Genomic DNA, 13,516 nt, shown 5'->3' with positions numbered 1-13,516 from the left:
CAGCAAAATTTTTTCGGACTTGACATTTTATTATCGGTAATGTTTGTATTTTATATTACATATTATATTCATAATATTAACTTAAAGCTAAATAAGATACTCTATGTGAAAATAAAAAAAATTAAATTGTTTAATGAAAGTTTTTTATGCAGTATGCATAAAAGTACTCTTTCTTCACTTATTTTTTTAATTTTATTTTTTTTTATTTTTTTAAGTGTCTAATGTAATAATATTAATTTAAGTTCAAGTAATAACTGAAAATTGTAATAATATAACTCTGAAAAGCAAAACTTTTAAATATAGAATGTATATTTTTATCATGATATTATATATATATATATATATATATATATATATATATATATATATATATATATATATATATATATATATATATATATTATGATTATATTCGCTGCTGTAAATAAATCTAATTGAGCTAATGAAGGAGGAATTTCTTAATTAGTGGTGTTTCGAACAAGCCATAGGCACATGTACTGTACCGAAACGGGTTAATTACGACCGATAACTCTTTAATTAACCTGCCTAATAACAGAGTATTTGCATTCGAACCGCTCGCGCCCGCGCCGCACTAGCTACAATTAGGGACTAACGATCGATACAAATAGTACATTCTTACACACATACTGTATTTTAAGATATGGTAGACAGTACAATGATTATTATTACAATTTAAAATAAAAACAATTAATGAAAAAACTTAGATAGCAAAATGTTTATTAAGTAATGGACCCAATGTGTATCCCTGAGGGACTGCGTTTTTAATTTTGAACTGAAAGCTTTTTAATTTCCTATATCGCTCCCTACTATGTGAATAACTCTTAAAGTATTCAAAAAATATTCCCCCGAAATCAAGATTTTTTAAATAATGTGTCCTGTTGTACTGGTTTAAAGTGATTATCATACCAATATCTAGCTTAAGAATATTATACTATTAGACATCATTATCTCAGAATTGATCTTTGATTTATTTAAATTAACTACATTCATTGCTATTATTTGAAATGTTAATTCACTAAATATATTGACATATTATGTTATCTATTGCAATGTGGTTTTTATTAAATATTACGATATAGATGGGTAGGTATCTCATATTTAAATTATGGCGTACGTTTATTTTTTGTGTATGTGTGATTATAAAAGAAACCTTATATTGTTGCGTATAATTGTTTACAAGTTTTTTGGTCTCTTACAATATTTCGACTTAATTATAAAAATAACATAATTGTTACGTACATCACAGAATGAAGATAATAATATTGCTTAACATAGGGCAAAACCTACAGATTGGAACACCTAATTAAAATGTTTGTTAATATTGTTTGTTATATTTAAGATAGCATAAAGGGCGTTGATAATTTTTTGTAATTTATTTTGTTGTTTCATATTTATATTTAATTTGAATTAAAAATGATAAATTTCTGATTTAAATGTGATAGATTATTAAAAATATAAATTTAGTATTCTTCATTCCCTCATTTAATACTTATCTTCTACGGTTTAATAACTGATATTTTATTTATTTCAAAATTAGAATTAATAAACAACTAAGACTCCAAACAACGAAACACTAAAGAAATCTTCAATCGAAGTGCCAAGATGATATCTAGTTCAGTTTATAGTTAGTAATTAAAATAGATAACACATGTATAAATAACTTTTTTTTTCGGAATAATTTCCAAAGTTTAGATGTATTTATGGAAATTGAATTAATTAATTTTTACACTAAAAACTTTTATCTTGAAACTCATCTTAAAGATTGCAAAATATTGAAAAAAATGTCTTAATTATTATTGATACGTAATTGACACAAAATCTTCAGTTCTAATATATTATTTATCTTTGTATATTAATATTATAAATGTATAAGTGTGTTTGTTTGTTTATTACCTTGTATCGCCTTAACGGCTTAACCAATTACTATAAAAATTTATATACACATTCTGTAGATACCGGAGGATCCTGGTATTTTTTAATCTCGGTCAGTAAACATATCCCAGTCATGCGGACGAAGTCGTAGGTAAATGCTAGTTAACATATAAATAATGTTAATAATTTTTTTTTTATTTTGTACATTTTTCTAGTATTAATTATTCTACTATCGGTCTTGTTTACGTAGCACCTAAATGACATATAAGTGATCGTAACAAGCCCACAAGAGGAACTCCACAACCATTCTTTAATCAGTGTTAATATATTATAATTCTTAGTTTTTACTATTCTATTTTTACAATAATTATTTTATTTAATATTGTTATTATATTTTGTTATTTATAGATTTTTTTTTAATATTACACATAATTTAAAATCACGTCTATTACCAAAACATACTTGTTTTCTAAATAATAAAGGGATAACCTTTTAAAAACCATCATACACACTGACGCAAGAACATCGTACAGTTCTGAAATTGACGCTAACAGAAGGCGTCTACGCACGTCATAACACACATCACACCACCCGTTATCTGGGGGTTATCTGGTCGCAGCCCTAACGAGAGAAACAAGGTCAACTTTACTTTCTAATTAATTACCATTCATATATACTGTTATCATCAGTAGATAACAATATTGAATCTGTATTGTAATTAGTACCTGCTTGGTCGAGCTTACGTTATTTTTCTGTTCAGTAGATATTTTGTCAATACCATCATCATTATTTTTATTATATCAGCCGTCAATTGTCCACTGCTAAACATAGACCCTCCCCATAAGGGAAATTTCACCAGTAAATGCCATGCTTGAGAGTCGGGTTGGGAACCGCAGTTAAGCTTTAATAACATTTTAAAAGAGATGCTGTTGCATATCCCTCGAACATTAAATTCCCTTAGTCGCCCCTTACAACACCTACGGGAAGGGAAAGGTTTGTGCATTCTATGCCAGGACCACATGGTTTATCATCATCATCATATCAGCCATAATTCTTCACTGCTGTCTTACAACACCATAGCCTGACCATAGTGTTTATTAACATGTCTCATTGATGACAATAATTTAAACCAAACAACTCCATTCGGAAAAGTTTGTTTCATTTAAACAATTAAAAAATAATTGCTCTGCGTTCAATATCCCATTTCTAGGACTAACCTGTTCACATAATGAACCCAATCATTATCTAGTTATGTGAATAATGACTATCCCATACCCAATAAGGATCAATTACAAGTTTATTTTTGTAACGTGAAACGAGAAATGTAAGAACATGGGAACACGGCGTCTGCATTAATTAAATTAGTAGAAGAAACAAGTTCGATATTGAAAAACATAAGCAATCTAATTATTGGTGACTTCCGACGAGTTAGGGTTAGCGATGATCATTAAAAGTTGTTGCTTGTTAGCAGTAAATTAGATTTTTATAGAATACTAGCCGTAGCGTTCAGCTTCGACCGCGTAAATAAATTATTTTTTTACCAAATCACTCATATTCGTTCAGCGCCAAAAATGGCTCCAGCAAAATTAGAATACAACTTCTAATAACACACATTGCTTTTGACCCAACTGCGCAATAAAAGTAACGTTTTTTTCTGGTTTAAATAGGTATGTATGAATCTAGAAATGCAGCATGCCCGGATCATTAGCACAATGTACAATCTAAATGCCATAATATATTTAATGCAATATATTTAATATAAATATAATACTTGTGGGATGTCTTTTGATTCACCTTATTTATTTTTAGAACTGTTAAAATTTGCAAAAATTAACTATAGTTAAGTTTTGAATTTGGTACTTCTGGCATATTTTTTTACTTATAACGCCATCTAGTACTACAATCCCGTATTAATGGTGCAATTTATCAATAAGTATACAATAATTATAACAAGTTCTGTTAAGTTGGACAGATTTATTACAAATACTATTTTAATAGAACAATTTTTTTTAAATAATAATGAAATACCTATGTAAAATATCGACATCCTTTTCTCCTGTTAATTTGTTTGTTAGTTTAGTAAAGAGTCGCTGCGGGCAGACCAATTACGACTAGCGCAGCGTGCGCACCCACCATCCCATAGGAGCTCTAATTACATCTCATGTCTGGAGGTCAAATGACACTGTAATTTATTTTTTACCTAATCAAATTAATTTACATTACTTAAATAAAGCAGTACCCGTATTAACCTCAAAGATAAATAGTGTATCTAAATTTTACTCTAACAAAGTCAAATGACTTATTAAGTAGATAATTATGATAATGTAATTAGTGCTTATATATGATTTTATTTTTTCGTTTCTCTCAAAATAATTTTATGTATTAGCAATATGACAACTCGGATTTAAAAAAAAATACGAGTTTTTTAAATATCAAGTAGCTATATCGGCTTCACTTATACCTGTAGGTATCTTCGGGATTACTAATTTCGGACTCGATAGAAGCGCTTATTCCATTCATGTACTCTTCCTATTCACGCAACTCACAGCTATAATATGGTCATAGAAAAAGGCTCTTTGAATCCGAAATTAGTCTAACAATCATGAAAGCAATAAAATAAGTAAATGTAAGTGATTAAAATTCTCTGCACATCAAACATTTTTTTTATAACTTTGAATATTAAATAAGCTAACGACCCAACTGATAAAAAGTGGTAATCGTCGCTTATTAATGTGAACAGTACCACGGACATTGTAAAATGTATTGCAATACCCATAGTACCTCTCAGGCACAAAATAGAATACTCTGTGTTGAGACACAGAGACAGAAACTCAGGAATTATAACACCTGAGGGTATTGCTATATAAATACATACACAATAAAAATATAAAATTGGTATTAAACTGTTTGTAAAGACTCTTATGACACGTCGATTATTTAAATTTACCACCAAATTCGAAAAACAGTTTCAGCTGAGACATTAACCATTAACAGTATTAATAGAATGGCTTATATCGTTTATATCACTTAAAATAGATACAAAAAATATGATCAAATTGAGAATCTCTTTCTTTTGAAGTCGGTTGAAAACGACATCCGTTAGCTGAACTAATTTGTTTGTTAGTGCGGTAGGTGAAGAATCGCTGCAGGCGGGCCAATTAGTGCGACTCGCGCCAGATGACCCAACCACTCCGCATCTCTCTGATGGCTGCATAGGGGTCACATGTCAGTTTAATTTAATTTTAGAGCAGCTAAGTTATAAGGACTTTTTTTTTTTATGAAATAGTAATTCGAATCATCTTTAAAAGGAATAGATATTAGATATTTTATCAGTAGTGATGTTTATATTTGTTGCATTTGTGTACATATTAGCAACTATTAATGTTAACTAGGGCAAGCCATCTCTCGCCCTGGTAGAGGCAGCGTCCTTCTTAAAACATCTCCAAAGCCTAACTGCGGTTGCCAATCGGCCTGCGAAGCGTGGCAACTACTGGCAAAACCACCCAAGGGGGAGGATTGTGTTTAGCAGTGGACAGTTAAAGGCTGATATGATATATTTTTTTACAACACAGGGGGCAAACGAGCATGCGGTTCACCTGATGGTAAGTGACTACCGCCGCCCAGGATCACCAACAACACCAGCGGCATTGCAGGTGTGCTGCCGGTCTTTCAAAAGGGAATATATTATTTTCTTGAAGGTTATCTTGTCGTATAGGTTCAAAAATACTGCTGCTGGAAGTTGATTCCAAAGAATGATTGTACGTGGAAGAAAGTGCCTTGAAAAACGCACGGTGGAAGATCGCCACTTGTCCAGATGATTGGGATGAAACTTTAGTTTGTGACGGGTTGTATGGTGGTAAAAATCAGCAGCAGGTATCAATCCGATCAATTCCTCAGAACACTCCCCATGATAAATTCGGTAGAAGATGCACAGAGATGCAATATCTTTGCGCAGTTTCAGTGGGTAGAGTCGGACAGTAAGGCGTTGACTATCAATAGTTCGAGCCGCAGGACTTTGAATGCGGTCTAACGGAAGGAGTTGGTACTGTGGCGCTCCTGCCCATAGGTGAGAACAGATGATGATATGACGATGATGGATGTCAAACTAATGCAACAAATACTAATATACTAGTAAATATATATGTTTGATATAAAATATATGGCTAATATGAAATTTAATATACACATATTATTTTGGTTAGGGAAGGACATAGGCTACTATTTATTAATAATATTATTATATAAGCATACTATATCCTAGACATTTTGTTGATAATTTTATATACGCCAAAAAATAACATGTCACAATATACAATATGTTATACTGTAAGGCTGATTGTACCTATCATCCGTTGCCATTCTTGAAGAATTCCTCCTAATTATTAGCTTTTTTTATATCATAAAGGTGACAAAAAGCATACAGCCCGTCTGATAGTAAACGGTCACTGTAGCCTATAGAAGCCTGATAGATTTGGAATCATAGTAATTTTATCTTTGATGATATCACTGCAGTAACCTTATCTTCAAACCGAAACAAGACCATTCAAATATACTCACTAGACTGTAAAAATACAAGTGGGACAGAGGTTCCCATCCAAATCAATTTTATACTCATACTCATATAACGTCTTCCTCGTCATGTAGTTGTTACATATATGCTAAGAATAAGTAGGTAATTTTTAAACATAATTAATATATATTATTTTAATGTATTTTATACACAATGTACGCCTTTACAAAATATCATTTAACTTATACCTATTAGGTACGTCAAATTTTAAAAGCTTATTTGCAGCACGTAGTCCATACACCAATCAACCCTGATTAATTTATCATAACACCCTCGTTATTATAGTCTGTTTATTAATTAACCAAAGTTAATTACCTAATGGAAATGCACCAGCTTATAATGAATATGCTTGTGTTTAGCTGGTACTTCAATAACAACTATAACAATTGATATGCAGACAATTAAATTAAATTAAATTAAATTAAACATATTCAATTAATTCAAATTATCATCCATTAATGTACTTCAAATTACTCAACGTGCTATGGAAAGGGCTTGCATAGTTTTTTTTTTTTTTGGGGGACAGAATACGCAATGAGGATATTTGGTCACATACCTCGAAGAACCGACAATCGATAGGGTAAAAAGTTTCTTGATTGGCGATCCGGCACGGGCAAACGCAGTGTGAGACGATAGATGGATTGACGACCTCAAATGCATTGCAGGAAGGAAATGAATGCAGGTGGCTCAGGACTGTTCCTTATGGCAGTCTATGGGGGAGGCTATGTTCAGCAGTGGACAAATAATGACTGAAATAATGACGATGATGAATGTACTTTAAAGGTGAAAGATAAGCAGCATCATCGGTTTGAAATTATTAAGGTTCGGCCGTGTGGTCTTAGTGTAGAATAAGCGACTCCTTCCTTTCCCGTGGGTGTCGTAAGAGGCGCCTATAAAAACTAATGGTCGAGGAATGGGCCGTAACAACGCTCCTAAAAAAACACCAAATCCTAACTGCGGGTGCCAACTCTCCTGCCAAGCGTGGCAACTACTGGCAAAAGAAAGGCCCATCTTCAACAGAGGACAATAAACAGCTGCGACTTCGTCCTCGTGACTGGTGTATGCGGATTGCTCAATATAAATAGTGGCCTATTACCGTCTCCAGCCAATACGTGTGTGCCGAATTTTATGTTATTAAAGAGCGCTAAGGAATTACTAACAAACAAACAAACTCCCTTTCACTATTGTATTTGTAACGATAATAATAAATAACTAACTAGACGCAAACTAAGTAGAGCTTATACTAGATAACTTATAGATAAATTTATTTATAATACTCGTACATTTTTATCAATACTATATTATAAGTACATAAAATACTCAAACCAATATAAACAATATTCATTCAGAACTACCAACCATCTTTAACCATCAAGTTTTGCTTCCATACAATATACAACTGAGATTTAAACTATAATTCCACAACATAGCATATTATTTTTCAAAATCCAACCTCTTTTTACAGGGGGACAGGGATTTTCAGTAATGGAGACTAAGATTCCCATTGCTAGCAATATACCGACCAGGTCGACCTCCTCGCGGTTCTCCCTGGAAACTATCATGGTTAATTCCTGATGAATTCATCATGATGGGCTAACTGGCCTGTTTTCATTCTCATCTATCACATCGCCCTTCACTGGTGCTCCGCCAGCGTATCCCGTTAGCGCAGGCGGGGTTACCATACCATTTTCACCCATAAAAAACCTCTTTTTACAGAGGGGAAAGGGATTCTCAGTAATGGAGACTAAGATTCCCATTGCTAGCTATATACCCAGTCAGGTCGACCTCCTCGCGGTTCTCCCTGGAAACTATCATGGTTAATTCCTAATGAATTCATCATGATGGGCTAACTGGCCTGTTTTCATTCTCATCTAGCAACCTTCACTGGTACTCCGCCAGCGTATCCCGTTAGAGCAGGCGGGGTTGCTATTAATTACATTACACCCATAAAAAAAACTCTTTTTATATACGAGTATCACATTGGGAATGTATAATGTACATATACAAATTATAACATTATAAGCTTCCCGAAATCTTATTAAGTTAATAAATGTATTGGTTGTATTTCGGTTTGAAGGGTGGAATATTGCAGTGAATTGCAGGGTATAGAATAAGAATAACACCTGAACCCTCAGGAATAGCAACACAATAGAGATATCATGGGCGAAACAGTATACTCTGTTATGTCCATGGTACTGCTCATGTCTATAGGCGACGGTTACCTCTATCGCACACATCATTTGGGCCGTCATCTTTTTTGCCATTCTAAGTTGCATAAAAAAAAAGTTTATCAAAATGTTTAAATATTTGTTAGTTAATCACTCTTAAAAAGCTAAAAGGAATTGAAAGATTGAGTACAATCATATCTTGAATTGACAAATAATCCTATTTGAATTAAATAACCTAATAATATGAAATTAAATTCTTTACCTTTATGAAACTTGCATAGTAATCATATATATTGATCCCTATGGTATTTTTATTGAGACCTTGAATTGAATTTTGTTTGTTTGGATTTATGCCCTTTGTAGTATCGTAAACAGAATGTCCATGGTTATTGGGTTCCTTTTCAAAAAGGTTATCATGTAATATATGTGTTAATTAAAAATTAAATTATATTTCTTAAGATAAATATAAGTATTTAGATTTTAATTACATTTAGATAAAAAAAATATGTAGGCTTTCTGTTATCGTAGATTCGTTATACTTATCAATACAAGTCTTTAAATTTCCTAATTATGTATATATGTTTTATCCATGTCAAATTTGAAATCATAAATAATCACTAATTGGATATGTAATTAGAGATGTGTATGAATATTCGATGATTTATTTATTCCATAATAAGTAATTTTATCTATTGAAAACTAACAAGCACGTCAATTATGAAATACGAGTATATAGAGTTCATAGTATTATTTCGTCATATAAAATACTAGATGTTTCTCAGAGCTTCACCCGTGTAAACTTTATTATCTGTAGGAATTTAAAAAAATTGATCATTTACCAAATTATATTGCTAATTCTAAATTACGGAGGATTGTAAATGATGAATTGTGAAATGAAACTTTGTACAAAAGTCGATTACTTGGATACCTCCGTCCCATTCGTGTTTGAACCATGAAGCAGTTGTGTTTACATGGCTGTGTTTGATGAGTGGGATATGGCGTGAATTTACTGGGTACAGAGGAATAACACCTGAGTCCTCAGGAATGGCAATGCATGGGGGGTATCATGGGCGATTAACAGTATACTCTGTTATGTCCATGGTACTGCTCATGTCTATATGCGACAGTTACCACTTCCCATCAAGTGGGCCATCAGCTTGTTTGCCATTCTAAGTTGTATAATATATATATATATATATATATATATATACATACAAAATATATCCACCAGTTTCGGCAGTGCATCAATTGGTCATTCTTTCTTCAATAAAACTAATGAGATTATTCCGGAGGTAGATTTATCAAATCTTATCTATATCTATACATATAATAAAATCGTAACTGGTCACTGTCTGTACCTACATGGAAGATATATAAGAAAAATTATTATAGGAAGCCCAAAACAATGATTTTTAGAATTTTTGTCTGTTTATCTGTACGTTTACACACTAACCTCACTAACGGCTTGACCGATTTGAATGCGGTTTTCACTAATGCGTTTTGGTTTGTTCCACTTAATATTTAGTGTTTATTTTATTTCAATCATTTCATAAATAAAAAAGTCATATCAATCTAAATAATCACATATATAATTCTATAAAATATCCGACCAGTTGAATTAGCTGAAACTTTGTGAAGGTATTAGATACGTAATTATCATTTAAGTATATAATACAATATAAGACTGGATTTGTAAAGAGTTCCAAGGGGAATAATATACGGGAATTACATAGGTAGATGCGGGCAACGCTGCGGGAAACGGCTAGTGTAAAATAAAAAGGAGTCAATGAATATCTCCCAACGATAATTTATTTAGATTACAGGTACATTATGTTAATCTATAAAATAACATTTTGTAAGTGTTACATTATCAATCCTACGCAACACTTAAATAACTGGGTATGCTCACAGGCGGCTCTTGCCGTGAATGAATGATGGAGGGCACTAACGATATTTTTTTAATTTTATTAAATTTAATTACATTCGTTATTAGTATAACTTTTAATATAATCTTTTTCGCTTTCTTTTATTTCACAATATAGTCATTGTTAAAACAAAGATATTTAGTGGAAATAAGCAAAATGCATTTCCATACCTTGCTTACTTATAAAAATGATTTTTATATATTTTTACTAATATTAAACAAGTGAAAGTGAGTTTGTTTGTTATGTCTTAGCATTTAACCACCTGTACCAATCACTATGAAATTTAATATACATGTAATATATGAGATATAAAAAGATATAGACCACTATCCTAATCAGTCTATAAATAATTGAATAAATTTATATCATCTTGCGGGTAATCTTTCTTAAGCGAAAGGAAAGCCTAAAACTAGAGAAAAAAATCTCACATAACGGATGTCCTTTAATAAGTATTAATAATTTAGTTATCACATAAAGTTCAGATGCGATGTGAAAGATGGAACAATAATAATTACGTTGTTAATTGTGTCCGGTAATTATAGACACAAGAAACAGTGTTTATATTAAAGCGAATGAAACATTGCTCTCCTGTAGTGATGTAGCTCTAATGAGCCACTTGCTAATTAGAGAATAAACAAGCCGGATGCGGATTCTAATTGGCTTTTGGGACAACTATGTTGGGCTGCTTTTAGCTATTATATAGGCAGCTATTTATTACTTGTATATGTTTTTATAGTAAAAACAATGATATCACAGCTTGATCAGCTTTTGCGTATTTTTTGTTTTCATTGTAGAAACTTACTTGAAGATCATATTTGTTTCCTTTTGGTGCCAAAAATGCTCCACTAGTTGTTATTGAAATGAGTAATTGAAAATTTAAAAGTAGAAAATAAATAGTAGATTAAAAGAAAAAACGTAATATTATTTTATATAATAATAATATTATGATCCGGCTCGGCTTCGCAAGAGTAGATAGAATTTTACAAAATAATAAATATCACCTATGTTACTCGCTGATAATGTAACTTTCTATAGGTGAAAGGATTTTTAAAATCGATTAAGTAATTGTTCAGTTTATCTATTAGACAAATAATCAAATCTCTTTATACTCATAATATTAATATAAATTAAACCTATTTGCAAACTGTATAAAAGTTATGTACACCGCATGAAAATTTACAAAAACTTTTTTAAGGATAATACCGAATTTTTATTTATTTAATATTACAGTAAGTACAATTAAGAATTTCACTTTACAAAACATTATATTATCACATTTTATTAATCAGACAATATTTTAAAATGACCAAAAAAAAATGTTTGACGTTACACTAAACTTTGCGGAAAACCACGTAAAAGCAGACTATATCGAAAAGCGTATTTTGCTTCTGAATAAGTTATTTTATTTTAAGGATGCGTTATAAAAAATAAATATAATCGTTATATTAAAATATTTCTTATCATATCTTTCACAAATTAATAATACTGTATAGTATAAAATACAGTTTAATAAAATGAAGCACAAATTGTGTTCTTTTATTTTTATCAAAATGGATATATTTGTTTTTACGGCTATTCCTAAATTACAAAAGGTTTTGTTTATCTTCATACTACATTTACTTTTTAACTAGGATATCTATTATAAGTAGTTAAAGTAGTTGCATCTTATCATAATTTTTAGCGTTGTAATCAGTAACTGACTAGGTACTTACTTAAAAACAATAATTGACTTAAACATTTTAGCTATTAGTGAAATATTTATAAAGATAGACGACAATTTTCGTGTTCTTTTTTCTGTTTTATTGTGCAATAATAAACATAGATAAACAATATAAAAAATGGTAAACTAAGTTTTTTGTTTATTTTTAGAATTTAAACGATCATCATGAAATGGCAAACACGTAAAATTTGGATTACATTTAGAGAGATTCTTTTATCCCAATCACGTGGATGAAGATGCGAGCACAGCTAATATTATTACACTTAAAAATCAGTTACGGGGGTGAAGCTCCGCGGTAATGGTACTTAGATCATTAAGCGGGCTCTTCAAAGCTGTCGCCGCATTACACTAATTGACGCAATTAGAGGGATTGCCGAACGGAAATAAAAGTCGGCTCACCTTCATGAAACGCCGGCCCTGCCAATTAGCTTAGCAACTCGTAATTAGCCTCTCGAAGCACTCTTACAGCCGATTAGTCTTTTACACTGTTAAATAATCACAGCACATGAAAATAGTGTTCATTTTTTTTGTGCGAAAAAAAATGTTTCACAACACTGAAAAGTTTTTCGCGATCGCATAAGGTTGCGCTGTTCCTGAGCGCAGAAACGTTTATACAACACGAGCGCTTCTGAGCGAATGAGCAGTTCGGCGGGAGGAGGCTGCCGTACACACCGTAGTCTAGGCGGGGGCAGTCCTTCCTTTTCCCGTACGAAAGCTCTGCCATTGCGGAGCTTTTCGCACAGAGCCGGTGTTTCACTTACGCCCTGTTGCATCTGAAACACCGCTTAACTCTGTAAGTGGACAGATTTTATACGGTGTTATTGCATTTAGGCCTAAATATGATTACTACCGAATTAATATTTTAATAGGTATTAATTATATAAATATTCTTTTACTTATTGATCTTAAAATTATGGACGTATTCATCATGTTTCAAAGAAAATCCTTAATATTAATATTAATATTGGATTTTTATACAAACTTTCAACCCTAATTTTAGACATTGGAAAAGGCATATCCTACTTACAGTCCTGCTACCTTAAAAAAAATATGGTCCAATTTTGAAGTACTAAATTCGCTACTTTCAGCTCTACATTAACTCCATCAATACTTCATCAACAACTAAAATTTCGTGTCTTTAGCTCGAAATTTTGCATATATAATATACCAAATGAAACCATAAGTCCCCTTATGTTAATTTTTCTTAAATATCTCCCACGTACAAATATCATCAAGTTAC

At 31.5% G+C, this 13,516-nt stretch overlaps 1 protein-coding gene across 1 annotated transcript in view; it reads right to left on the bottom strand.

Annotated features, from left to right (window-relative positions):
* Positions 1 to 12,926, bottom strand: part of LOC113523353 (LIM domain only protein 3) — an 82,240-nt gene extending 69,314 nt beyond the window's left edge. Inside the window, exon 1 of the mRNA XM_026909287.3 lies at positions 12,676 to 12,926. Within this exon, the coding sequence (XP_026765088.2) occupies positions 12,676 to 12,681 (6 nt within the window). The 5' untranslated portion in view covers positions 12,682 to 12,926. The remainder of the gene's footprint in view (positions 1 to 12,675) is intronic.
* Between the last annotated feature and the right edge of the window lie 590 nt (positions 12,927 to 13,516).

Source organism: Galleria mellonella, unplaced genomic scaffold (assembly GCF_026898425.1).
Source record: "Galleria mellonella isolate WM207_F2 unplaced genomic scaffold, CSIRO_AGI_GalMel_v1 utg90, whole genome shotgun sequence".
Taxonomy (NCBI): domain Eukaryota; kingdom Metazoa; phylum Arthropoda; class Insecta; order Lepidoptera; family Pyralidae; genus Galleria; species Galleria mellonella.
This window is presented reverse-complemented; position numbering and strand designations above follow the sequence as displayed.